The sequence below is a fragment of the Vigna umbellata genome, chromosome 5 (genome assembly GCF_029865625.1).
Source record: "Vigna umbellata cultivar VRB3 chromosome 5, Vumbellata_1.0, whole genome shotgun sequence".
NCBI lineage: Eukaryota > Viridiplantae > Streptophyta > Magnoliopsida > Fabales > Fabaceae > Vigna > Vigna umbellata.
The window spans coordinates 55,232,397-55,245,338 of record NC_142169.1 but is presented as its reverse complement, the minus strand read 5'-3'; the positions used below and the strand labels follow the sequence as shown (position 1 = coordinate 55,245,338).

General features: G+C 31.5%; 1 protein-coding gene across 2 annotated transcripts; it reads right to left on the bottom strand.

Moving 5' to 3' along the window:
* Positions 1-7,658: 7,658 nt before the first annotated feature.
* On the bottom strand, positions 7,659-12,167 carry LOC124823608 (oxidoreductase/transition metal ion-binding protein (DUF3531)). 2 transcript variants are annotated; one of them, XM_047295857.2, is made up of 8 exons: positions 11,945-12,167; positions 10,715-11,219; positions 10,404-10,489; positions 8,999-9,077; positions 8,847-8,906; positions 8,607-8,728; positions 8,447-8,518; positions 7,659-7,885 (listed from the first exon to the last, which is right to left on the bottom strand). In XM_047295857.2, exons 2-8 carry the CDS (start codon positions 11,156-11,158, stop codon positions 7,783-7,785), a joined length of 966 nt encoding a protein of 321 aa, XP_047151813.1. In that variant the 5' UTR covers positions 11,159-11,219; positions 11,945-12,167; the 3' UTR covers positions 7,659-7,782. The 2 variants fall into 2 exon arrangements, with proteins under 2 accessions (XP_047151813.1, XP_047151814.1); XM_047295858.2 differs by having other exon boundaries at positions 10,715-11,216.
* Positions 12,168-12,942: the final 775 nt, after the last annotated feature.

Sequence of the window (12,942 nt, the reverse complement as noted above, 5' to 3'; positions counted from 1 at the left end):
AAGAGTAAAGTAGGTTTCTTGGCTTGTATTTTGCCTCTTATATTTCTTTTCGTTTATTTTGGTTGTAGAGAAGCTTATATACTCTTCTTTTCTTTAAAGTGCAAGAAAAGTGCGACTTCACATAGTTTAGACATAAAAGAAAGAAGAATAAATAAGCCTTCTTCTCATTAAAGTTTCTTGTAATGCAAGTTAGCTCGTGTATAGTTGTAGTTTTAATTTCTAGACTAGTTAGGTAGCTTATAAACCCTTAAGAAGTGGAAGATTTGAGATATGTGGGACTTAGAACATCCTTAGGCGTTGTTATTCATACTTGAAGGCATTTCAAATCCCACATCCTTTAGTTTTATCCACATACTTCATCCTTAAGGCTATATAAGCAACCTAATGGTCTCCTTTGTAATACACCTTTCATTGAATGAACATAAGAGTGATTTGCATTTCTTCTTTGAGATAGAATTTTGTCTCTTAGTCATCTTTTGGGTCTTATCTTGTGAAGAGCAAGTGGCGATCCATCCTTGGCATTTACATTGGATCATTTCAAGTGGCGTGTCTTTAAATTCTTAAGTTTTCCCTATCCTTTCTCTCTTCCATTTTAATCTTTTTAATTCCATTGCTCATTTGTCTTGCTTAGTCTTCGGCTTATTTCTTTCTAAGCATGCTATTTCATATCAAGAAGTAGATATTTCTCTTAGTTTTAAAAGATGATCTTGTTTGCTTTCCGTTTTAACAAACATCGCAAAGCCTGTCAGAAACATACTTTATATTTGATAGACTAATTACAAGATTCCTATAGACGAGTTTATTTAATTAAGCCATATGAATATGAGCAAGTCCCTTACACCATAACCAAGCATCATCATCTTTAGACAACAGCCAAATAACAGATTTTAAAGATGTTTTCCTAAAATCAATCATATTGATGTTGTTACATCTTTTTCCAATTAATAGTAGTTCATTTGAGGAATTATTACAGATAAAACAATGGTTAGGTTCGAAGGTAACTTTTAACCCTTTATCACAAAGTTGACTTATACTGAGAAGATTATTTTCAACCAATGCACCTTTGTTGGTTTGGGCTGATGAAGCTTGAATTGGGCTATGTTTTTGGTCATGGGCTAAAGCTAAATGGAATGGTGCAATTTTGAGAGGTTGAAGTTGCCTTCCTTAGAGGTCCTCGCACACATCAATTGAGCAGGAAAAGAAACCCTCGACTTAGGGTTTCTGGAGAGAATGAGAGAGAAGTGGAGTCCCTTGTTGCCTGAAGTTGATTCCAAACCTAAGGTTTGAAGCTAGACCCAAAAGTGGAACATGAGAAGAAGATGATCGAAAGGGTTACAAAGAATACGCAAGGAGGTTCAGAAACGAAGTTGTTGGCTCAGAAAGTTATTTGGAAAAACGCATCACGAAGCTTCTGAGTCCGTTATTCGATTCTTCCCTTTTTCCCCTTTTTTTCTGTTTTTGGATTTTCCCTATATAAAGGGGGTTTTGTAACATTGTAAAAGACAATAGCTTGTGGTGGGTGACAAACACCACTTTAGGATTTAGTTTCCGATTTTCATTCTTGCCTTTAGTTTAGATTTTCCAAGCTTTCATAGAAGTAGAATTTGTTCTCTACATTGGAGTCTTGGAGGATACTTTGGGTGACAGACATTAAGATTCCAAGCACTCTAGTATATTGTAATGTTGATTTGAGTTTTTAATAACAGTTGTTATGTTTCAGTTTTGATTCAGTTTACATTTGATTGTTAATTTTCCCTTTTTGATTCAATTTATGTTTTTGTACTTGCATTTACATTGCTAGCACTATTGTTTATTCTGCTTATATTTTGGATTGTAGTATGTTTCTTTCTTGTATTGATCCTATCCTTTTGATATTCATTTCTGAGTTTGATGATGTTTTCATATTATAGATTTGATGTTTGATTTTGATTCTTATTGATTTTAGAGCAATTTTATCATGCTTCTGATGAGTGCTTTGACATATTTCTGGATTGTACAAATATTAGGTTGATGAATTGAGTGAGAGTCATCATTTCAAGTTTTGAAATATGAACTCAAAGACCCCAAAGAGGGCTTTATGTTACACGATGTCTTCCCGAGAGTGACTGAGACTCTTTTCACCAAATCAATGTTTGTTAAATCTAAAAATTGTCCTTATTAAAAGTTTTTTGTATGATTTTTTGCTTAGTTTGTTTGATAGATGATAGATTTAGGAAAGTTGTTCCAATTTTGTTTCAGTTTTCTTCAATATTGTTGTTTCTATTTGAGATATACTTTTATGTTTTTTAACTTTTCATTAGTAGAACTAGAATTCATCATTTGCATATTTCATTTTCTATATAACCATTGTACTTTCTATTTTGATTTTTAGCATATTAGATTATATTAATTGTATTAGTAGGTTCTAATTTTCTTTCCTTTGTATACTTAGTCATAGCATAAATAGATCAGTGGTTGTTAGCTTATTAGGTTTCATACACCCTTTCATCTCTAAAACATTACCCACTTCTGAATCTGTTTTTATCGTCACCATTAATTCTTTTCCTCTACATCTATTCTAATAATCACTTACATCCTTTTTTCACTACATATGTTTTCTAGGATTAGGCATTTGTTTTCTTAATTTTTCTTTCATATAGATAGAATCATGCATTGCATTATCAATTATTTTCTTTTGTTTAGATTTCATTAATTTTTCTTTTCCCATCTAGTTTTAGTTTTAGTAAATAATAATTAGGTTTTAACTCTACAATTGTAAACTTAGGTTATTCAAGTCCTTGGATTGATCCCGAAGTTTTCCCTCTTACTACATTAGTGGGGAACTTAGGTTTTGTTAACTTTTATTGCGACTAAAAAGTGATTCAACAAACCTCTATACATTTTCTGGTCTACATCTTTACCTTTTCCATCTTTGTCCAGGTAGCAGTTTGTAGCCATAGGAGTGGCAACTTCTTTACACTCATTCATCTTGAATTTCTTTAATAGATCAGCATAATACTTTGAGTGATGAATGAAAATGCCAGCACGTTCTTGCTTCACTGCAGTCCAAGGAGTAGTTTAGCTCCCCGATCATGGACATCTCAAATTCCTCCTGCATATTCTTAGAGAATCCTTGCACAAAAGAGGGTTAGTAGATCCAAATACTATATCATCAACATATATTTGTAAAAACAAGAAATATTTTCTAGATTTCTTAATGAATAATGTTGAATCAACTTTACCCCTTTGAAACTTCTTTTTGAGAAGGAACTCACTTAACCGTTCATACCATGATCTTGGAATTTGTTTGAGTCCATATAAGGCTTTCTTCAGCTTGAAAATATGATTAGGGAACTCAAAGTCTTGGAATCCAGGTGGTTGTTCTACAAATATTTCCTCCTTGATGTAGCCATTTAGAAATACAGTTTTTACATCCATTTGATATTTTTAAGTGGAGGTAGTTTTGGAACTCTAAGGAAATGTAGGTGCGGATGAACAAGCGAAGGAGCATCACGGTCATCATACATGTTCTCAAACGTGGCAAACATTACATGGCCAAACGTTAGCGGTGAGGGCAGTGGTTGTGGTGGTATTTTTGGAAGGTGTTGCGGTAAGGGACATGGCGGGGAATTTGAGGAAGCGGCGCGGGAAGGGGCAGTGGGTGGCTAAGTGGATCGTCGATGGCTGAGGGGCAGTGGGAACATCGCAAGGGCGACGGGGGGTGGGGGGCGTTGCGCCGTTTGGGGGTTGAGGTCCATGGTGGGGGAATGGGGTTGGGTTGGTGGAAGGGGAGAAAATCTGGTAGGAGTGATGTCAGAAAAAAAATTATGTGGCACTACACTGTCAACCAGCTCAGCTGGTTTTTAGCGGTGTTAGTTTCGAAGGACCAAAAATTAAGGTTTCTTTAAGGAGGAGGACTAAAATGTAAAGTAAGAGGGACTAAAAACAAATTCGCTTGATAGTTTAGGGACTAAAAACATATTTAACCATTAATTTTAATTGTAATATTTATTAATGTATTAAATAAAATAAATAATTATTTCGATATTTTTAAGATATTAATTATGATTTTAAAATTTTAAATAGTTTTTATGATATTAAAACAGTTACATAAATAAAATATATGTTTATAATTTATTTAAATATTTTTTATTTTAATAATTTCCAGAATTCATATTTGTGGTATTATGGTTATTTTTTATGATTATATATAAGTTATTTTTATATTTCTTTTAGTAATTTTACATTATAAAAATAAAATGTTAAATAAAATCGCATGCATATAGGTTTTAAAAAAAAGAAATCATATAAAAGAGAATAATAGTTATAGAATGAAAATGGTTAGTGTAACATCACACAAAATATAACCTAAAACTATATGAAAGTGTAACATCCCACAAAATATAATCTAAAACTTTGTAATAACTAATACATTCTCGTACAAATTAGAAGAAAAAGTCGAACGGTTCCAAAACTACGTTTAAACCGAACGGTAGTACAAAATAATACTAATCCTACTCACCGAACGATCCTAAGGTACAACTTCAATATTCTCTCCTTCCAAAGCTTCTTCCAGCGAACCCTCATCTCCTTCTGCTCACATCCATAGGATGATCATTGCAACAAGAAGGATGACCGAATGGACAACATAAACAAGACAAGAGAGTAGGGTAAGTTTATGTAATTTAATTAATCATAAAAACCGAACAAATTCACATATAGCATACAATCATCACACATGCAATTTCATACAATAACCGACTGGAATTTACATGCAATGACCAACCACTTTTACTCTGACTGTTCGGACTGTATGAATTATGTAGCTATATGACGTTTATGCACCCGGATGGTGTAGTAGCTGAGATGCCCTCAACAGCTGTCACTCGAGGTTAGTCCACTATACCTCGCCCAAGTTCACCTTATGGACTTGGACCTCCTGCCATTCTCACACATGAGTTACTCTTCGAGTAATCACAGAATATCAAGATAAAAGCCAGCTAAGCTATAACCACATTCATACTTTACCATTCAATAACCATCCATGAGATATTCCTCCTTGGAACACTCGTTCATATCCATATAATACAAATCACATCATACTTTAATTCCATCATACTTTTTCATTTATACAAATATCAAATCGAACAGTAAAACAACATCACCCTTGGGAACTATCGAACAGAAAGATCCACAAATCTTATGAACAAGCCGGACAGAAAAACACTACCCATATATGATCATGATCGAGCGGTCATTTAAAGAGCAAGACTCAACCATGAGCCGAACACAATTTTAGGGTCGAACACTAGAACAAACAAATACTAAGGTTAAACCTGAGCACTCAAATCTTAGACCAAACCCTTATGAGTTAGAACGAATACTATTGCCTTAGACCAATCATTATTGACTTAGGCCGAACACTATAAGCTTAGGCCGAACACTATAGACTTAGGACAAATACTTAGAATTTAAACTAAACACCAATACAAACCAAGTGCTAGTATAAGACCGAGCACTATTGAGACCGAGTGCTAGTATAAGATCGAGCACTATTGAGACCGAGTGACAGTACAAGACCGAGCACTACTGAGCTTATATAAAATGAATAAATAGATTCGACCGCACAACTACGAAACACTTATTTATAAGTGAGGATAATTATAGTATCTAAGATTTAAATTATACTAAATACCTTAACTAGACTGATTACTAAGCAAAAATAGAAAATTATACTAAGACCGAACGCTTACTTTCAAATATACTAATTGAAGACTGATCGGTCATTAACTGAAATTCTCCATAGAATGAGAATTCAATTAAGACCGAACACACCAAGAGAAACCAAACGGTCATGAATGACTCTCGGCGACAATTAACGAATTATGCACAAATACTGCAGAATCATGATCAAGTTTTATTCCTACCCAGTTCACACCATTTATCAATCATCAACATATACAGACGAACATACAATAACATTGATAATTCATATCAACCAAATAACTAAACCAAACATCATTCAAACATGCAACCATTCAAAACAGAGAATCATAATTAAATTGCAAGCTTCCCTTACCTCGAAACCTAGAAAAACTCCTATGCTTTCACAGTATTGCTTACATCGCCAGTAACTTCCATAACCTCCTACAAACTTCAATCCCAAAACACCAATTTGATCAGTGCAAAGTGAAGTCCTTAACACCAGGAGAACTCAGGTGTTGCTTGATTGATGATCGGAAGAAAGAAAAGGTAAGAATTTGTAGAGAGAAGGAGAAGAAGTTTAGAGAGAAGGAAGAGAAAACTGAAACTCAGAACTTTTGGAGAAGAAGGTGCATGCAGGAAAGTGACACGAAAATCTGAAAACTTAATTTATATACTACCGTCAAAAATCGATCGTCCACTCGGCTGCCCACATCTATTTTTCATTTTCTGAATTTCAAATCCTTTGCACCTACACCTAGCTTCCACTTATATAAAATTTAAGAGTTATGACAGTTAGAAAAGGGAGAAAAAAATAAGTATATATAAAAATTAGCTGCAAATCAAAAATGGTAAAATGATAAAAGATGGAGTTACGAAATCAATCCTCTTTATGAATAACTACATCATAATTCTTTTATGATGATAAGTGCAAACACATGAGTGGCATGTGTTTTCCCTTTTATTTTATATATGAATAAAAATTATTTATTTTAATTATTATTAATATAAAAAAAATTATTTAATTTATAAAAAATATATTTTCAAAACAGAATTATAAAAAGTAGTTATGAAATCTAAAAAAAAATCAATAAGGTAGTTTATACTAACAAGAACACAGAAAAGATTACCTAGTAGTTATAAAAATAGTTTTATTACTATTAGTTATAGAAAAATAAAAATAAAAAGTTAGATTTGATTTAAAAGAGCAAAAATAGTTAAAAATGCATATTAGAGTATTATATTAAATAAATAATTATTTAGATATTTTTATGATATTAATTATAATTTTAAAATCTTAAATAATTTTTATGATATAACAAAAGTTATATAAATGAAATATTTGTTTATAATTTATTTAAATTTATTATTTTAAATTTTTTTAGAATTTATTATATTTCATATTGAAAGTTAATATTTTTTAATACTATACCTTTGTTAAAAGAATTAACTATTACTGGTATTATTTCTTTCAATACGAAAACATTTTCTTTATTATTAATATCTTTTTTATTATGTGATAAAATAGATAATGGTAAATAATTGCATAACTAAAAATTAATCTTCCAACTCTCACCCTTTTTTCTTATAAATCTGTTTATTTTTCATATCTTTAAAATTATATTACTTTAATGAAATATTATATTTTAAATAATAAAGCTTTTAATTACATCTTATATTTAATAAATACTTTAGGATTGTATGCACTATCAAATAATAATATTAACGAAATATCTACATTGTTTAATTGCAAACATCACTCAATTAACTATTTTGAATTAGATAATATATTTTAAATATTTCACTTTCTAAATGTGACATAGAATGATATTTCTGTAATCTTTTTACAACTGAAAAAAAAAAGGTCATATGGTTAGCAAATAATTGAAAAGAATCCTTCAGAGTAGATTGTTATTCAACTTATCAGGCATTGATTCCCCATATCAACTTGAACAAAAATCTCTCAGAGGCAGACATTAACAAGTTAAAGCATTGAGATTCAATCACATTAAAATGACTTGTGTTTATAATTGTATTTAAAATTGCAGTTGCAGAAATTTGTCAGACAATTTCAAAATGCTCATATGCCTTAAAAAATGGCTAGATTTTGTGAACACCATAACCTGCCTCCTCTGATTTCAAATCCTCATTCCAACTCTCAAATTCTGCTCCACCAAACATTACTTGCTTGATCCCAACAAAACTATCACAAACAAAAACAAGAGAACAAAATAAAAATCATAATGGGATTGAAACAAAATATCCAAGATGTAAAGTAAAAAGATGGCTTAAATTTTTTCACTAAGATTCACTTTTTTTTTCCTTGCTTATTATAGCCCTTCAAAATAATAAGATATTATAAAGATTTGGAAATCTTATTGTTGAAAGCCTCTCATCAGTTAGAAATAAGATTAATTTAAAATATATAAATAGATGCAAATCTCATCTTACAAACCATTGTTGTAAGATTTAGTTAAGCTTAAAATATATTTCTCAACACTTATCACAATCAGAACTACTTAGAACTGATAAATCAATAATTTGCATCAAAAAGGCGAATTTTCTGATTGTAAACAAATGTGAATTAACTTGTGTATTAAATAATCAGTAAACTGATCCCAAAGAGAGATTAACAAGAACGAATCAAATCTGTTGATTCCTAAATAAATAGTTTTGGTTAGTGGCTTCCTGTGATAAGGTAATTTTGAGTAAACAAGTGAACCAAAGTGATTAATTAATAGAATAAAGAAAGTGGAGATCATACTCGGAGCTTATCTGTGTCAAAGCATTTATCAAAACATCCAGAAGCAAAGGTTCAACAGTTCCAATATCCACCCTATTATTATAACACAAGAAGAAATTATTAGTATTTGCAGTTCACCATTACAGTAATACGTATATGGAAAATGCAATTGACACTTCACCATATTCGAGCCAAGTTGTCTTGCACCTCAAGATTCCCTATGTTGTAAAATGTAGTTGGTTCAACATTTGCTCCTTGAATATAATCATAACTTGGTCGTGCATCCAATGGAGACTGTGAAAGCTAAACGTGCAAATGCTAGTTCTATAAGCAACAATGTTTGAAAAGCTCACAAAAAGTTAACTATAAAGGAAAAAGGAGAATGAAAATTTTGTATCAGCTGCAGAAGAGAAAAACTTACTTGCATATTCATGGCATTGCATCCACCAAGACGCCCAATAATGTGCCATGATCGAATTGTCTGCAAAGATCCAATTTCAACACAATTTTCAATAACCATATGCTTATAATGGAGAATGCACAACAAACTAATCATGGAGAAAAGTTCCTTACATCACAAATTAAGGAAATGTCTTTGGCCAATGGAACATTGTAGAATTCAAACCATATGAATGAGTTTGAAAAATCAAATCTGGAAATACCATCATTAACTGTAAGATAAATATAATACTTTTTCGATAAAGAAGAAAAACACAGAATATATCATTTTTGTATCATGTGTTCTCTGACTAAATTGTTACACCAATTAAAATTTTAGTCAGATCTTCACAAAATAGTAATTAGAAAATCCCAGTAACATCATCATCTTAAATTATCCACTTTTTCCTCACAAACATCAAAGTTGCTCAAGTCATTCTACTCATCCTTTTTATCTGACCTTAAATCGACTTACACTTAGAACAACCCAGTAGTTTTAGGGTTCCTGTCAAAGATTTAACTTGAATCTGAGCTGGTTCAATGACAACTAACTCAAATATTTAACTAATCAGTTCACGTTATAACAATTTAATGCAAATCTCTCAAACCACTAACTGAATATAAATAAATAAAACAAGCATACCCAGGTGATAAGGCTTATTAGCATATGCAAAGAGGTTGGTTACAAATTCAAACCCATGTTCAATTAGTCACCCAAGAAGCAACTTTAACTTTGCATCAAGGTTTGCCCTCTACCCAAACCACTACTCTTAAAGATAAAACAAATTGGATAGTTCTTTCTAAAGTTGTTTGACTTAAGGTATTTGCATATTTAATCAGGAAGCAGAACCATTGTATCCACTAAAGTTAAAAGTAACACAAACTAACCAGATTCCAAAGTGATATCAACTTATTCAAGAAATTCAAACATAATGCAATCATAACCAAATTTTGAGTATTAACCATCTTAGAATTTGAATTTCTTTCAAACCATGCCCTAGGCAAGCGCATAATCTGAAACTAATTTCAATACTTATTCTTATTCCCCCCTATAAGTCTTGAAAAGGTAAGCTTGAGTGCTAAAAGATCATTTCCACCTTAAATACGTTAAGTTTGACATGAAATAACACGGTATCCATTTTTTTTATTGGCACACGGAATCCATGTAAAGCATATCATATCACTTTGATCAACAAAGAGACTGCTTCAATGTCCTACATGCTAGTTGGAAAGAGAATATGAAAGAGAAAGTATATATTCACAAATCTCAATCACTGTACCAATGAACTAACAACAACAACTATCATTCCTCAAGCGTACATTTCTACAAATTCACAAAGGTACTACACCAGTAAATTGAAGAGAGTTTATTAGCCAGTAACTAAACATGAAAGGTTATTACACCAGTAAAATCTGGCACACCAAACTGAGAAGAAATTTGAATATCAAAATAAGAAAAACGCAACTACGCAAGCAAAATTGCACAAATAACAGAAAAACTGCATGGTACAATCACACATATATGCATGGTTGAGCTTACTTGTTAAATGACACTTTCATTGGTTTACCAGATCCAGTCTTTGTGTGCAGTACTTTGTGCCTCTTCTTTCTTAATCTATCTTCCAACTGCAAATATATCAAGCTCTTTCGATTAATTTAAGCACAAATAGTATTCCTCGGTATTAGAATTCAAAGTAGCTCACATATGCTATTCTTTAATTTTTCAACAACAAGAAATGTAACAAACATCACACTTAGAAACAAAAGTACCCCTCCTCCCCACCACCACCAAAAGATAGAGTCTATAATGCAAGGCTGAAGTTGTCAAACCATTAATACAGTGATGCTTACCTGGGATTGTGCCTCTTGGGGATTCTCCAGAAAATTCCCCAGAATGTTACCGAGTTCTGGATCTTTATCATAATCCTTCTCTGGCCTACCTGTATATGATCCTCGATCTGAATATCCAGAATCATCATCTTCACCTTCCTGTGCTGCTTTTTCAACAATGTCATTTTCATCACTTCTTCCATACAAACCTTGACCCAAAAACCCACCTTCGCCATCACCCCGAAGCTCCAAATCTTCCTTAATGACGTCTATATTGAAATCCATACCATTCAAATCCATCGGCTGACTACTAGCACTACATAAGAATGTTCTTGTCCTGGCATTATTCGGGAATATCCGGAGAGCCATTGAAGATGGCACAAAGTGATTGTCATGAGAAAAAGGTTTTGAGCATGTAATGGTGGTACAAGAAGGGACGAAAGCAAAAGGGTGTAAGACAATCATGGATTGTATGAGAAATTTGTAAGGGACGAGTGTATTGTTGTCTTTCAGCTCTATTAACCTGCTGCACCATAATGTTACCACAAGTGAATATGCAACACAAATTCCAAGTAGCCCCAATTTTCCCAGCCCTATATAATCACCAATAAATTTTCAATTTGGACCTCTATTAACCGAAACCATAATGTTACGAGAGATGCATAACAGTATCAAAATTCTTATACAGTAAGTAAGATCAACTACATGGGTCACACAACATTGTTCGGCTCACACGTAAAAACACCAATCTTCAGAGAGATTATTTAACATGAAATCCTGGTTAACAACGGCAACACAAATTTCAAGTACTTCAAATTTGGCTAGGTCGGTATAAACACCAATAAGTTTTCAAACAAGAAAATGCTTGAATTCAAAGGAAATTATTTTTGTTTGATCCATTCGAATTAATCCAGCAGCATAATTTTCAATTTTGCACCAGGCAACTAAAATGTTAAAATAACTACATGTACCCAAAATAAAAATCAGAAATAACCAGCAATAAAGTTTTGAAATTTAAAATAAGAAGGAACAATAGAGACAGTTTTCCAGAATCTCTCGAATAAATTTTGCTAACATTAGCTAATAGAACCTCGTCTTTGCAGATTATAAGCCCCACAACCTAGAAGATACATAAAATGATAAAGGGTGGTGAAAAATACAAGTTTTTTGAGGAAACATCAAGATTGAGCAAAAGGGTGAAAGATAAACGATGGGGAAAACAGACGAAAGTCTTATCCAGAGAGAACTCACCAAGTTGGTAGTTTTGTACACTCACTCTGTACTCACTCTGTACTCACTCTGTGCTCACTCTGTGCTCACTCTGTGCTCAGTGGAGCAGAAGAAGCAAGAAGAAGGTGACTACTTCTTACACATTAATAAAAAAACATAAATTTTGTGAAGAGATAACACAGAGTTCTTTCTAAAAACCGAAAAAAAAAAAACCTCTTTTAACGTTCTTTCGTAAAACTTTTTGCCGGTGGGAGTTTCTGAAACATCACGAAGTTTGAAATATCTTATTTTTCAGTAGATTAGTTTTGTATGTGAATTTCAATAATCTATAAAACTTTATTTTTAATCAATGTTAATAAATAATAAAAGTGTTAAAGATAGAATATATAAGAATGTTAGAAAAAGTGTTCTCACCAATTAACATTTCTCAAAGAATTAAAAAATTATCTTGTAATATATTTTTTCGTTTTTAGAATTATAACTTTTTAATAAATCTTGTTAAAAAAAACTTTTTAATTTTTTACCATTGTTAATAAAATATTTTTTATTTTAACTCCTACAATATATATTGTTTATTTTAAAGAAATTTTTCATACAATACAAAGATTAAAAAAAAACAATGTCTTTTAAAGACCAAAGCAACCAGTAAGAACTAAAAGAAAAATATATTAGAACCACTTTAAAAAATTGATAGGTGAAAAATATATCAAACTATTTTTACAGTATTGAAAAATTATAGTATTTTTTCCTTGATAAAAAGTTTATAACAAGTCTTTTATTTCAAATTTGTAGTTTAACTTACGAATATATTAGTTTAAAATATATTTTCTTTCATTATCTAAAAAAGAATTATATTATCATTGATTATATTGATTATTCACAAGTAAGAATATAGCATCTATTTTACTAGTATACAACTACTATCACCTGTAAAAAAAAATGAGAGGACAAATTCTCTCTAAGTGAATATATACAAAAACTTATTATAGTTAGGTTTAATGGCGTATTTTGTCTTAAGT

Excerpts from the sequence above, each read along its gene's own strand:
- LOC124823608 (XM_047295857.2), bottom strand. The coding sequence starts at position 11,158 with ATGATTGTCTTACACCCTTTTGCTTTCGTCCCTTCTTGTACCACCATT. Across the intron at positions 9,078-10,403 it reads ATGAAAGTGTCATTTAACAA|ATTTGATTTTTCAAACTCAT; the intron begins GTAAGCTCAACC and ends TGGTATTTCCAG. Across the intron at positions 8,729-8,846 it reads GCAATGCCATGAATATGCAA|CTTTCACAGTCTCCATTGGA; the intron begins GTAAGTTTTTCT and ends TTGCACGTTTAG.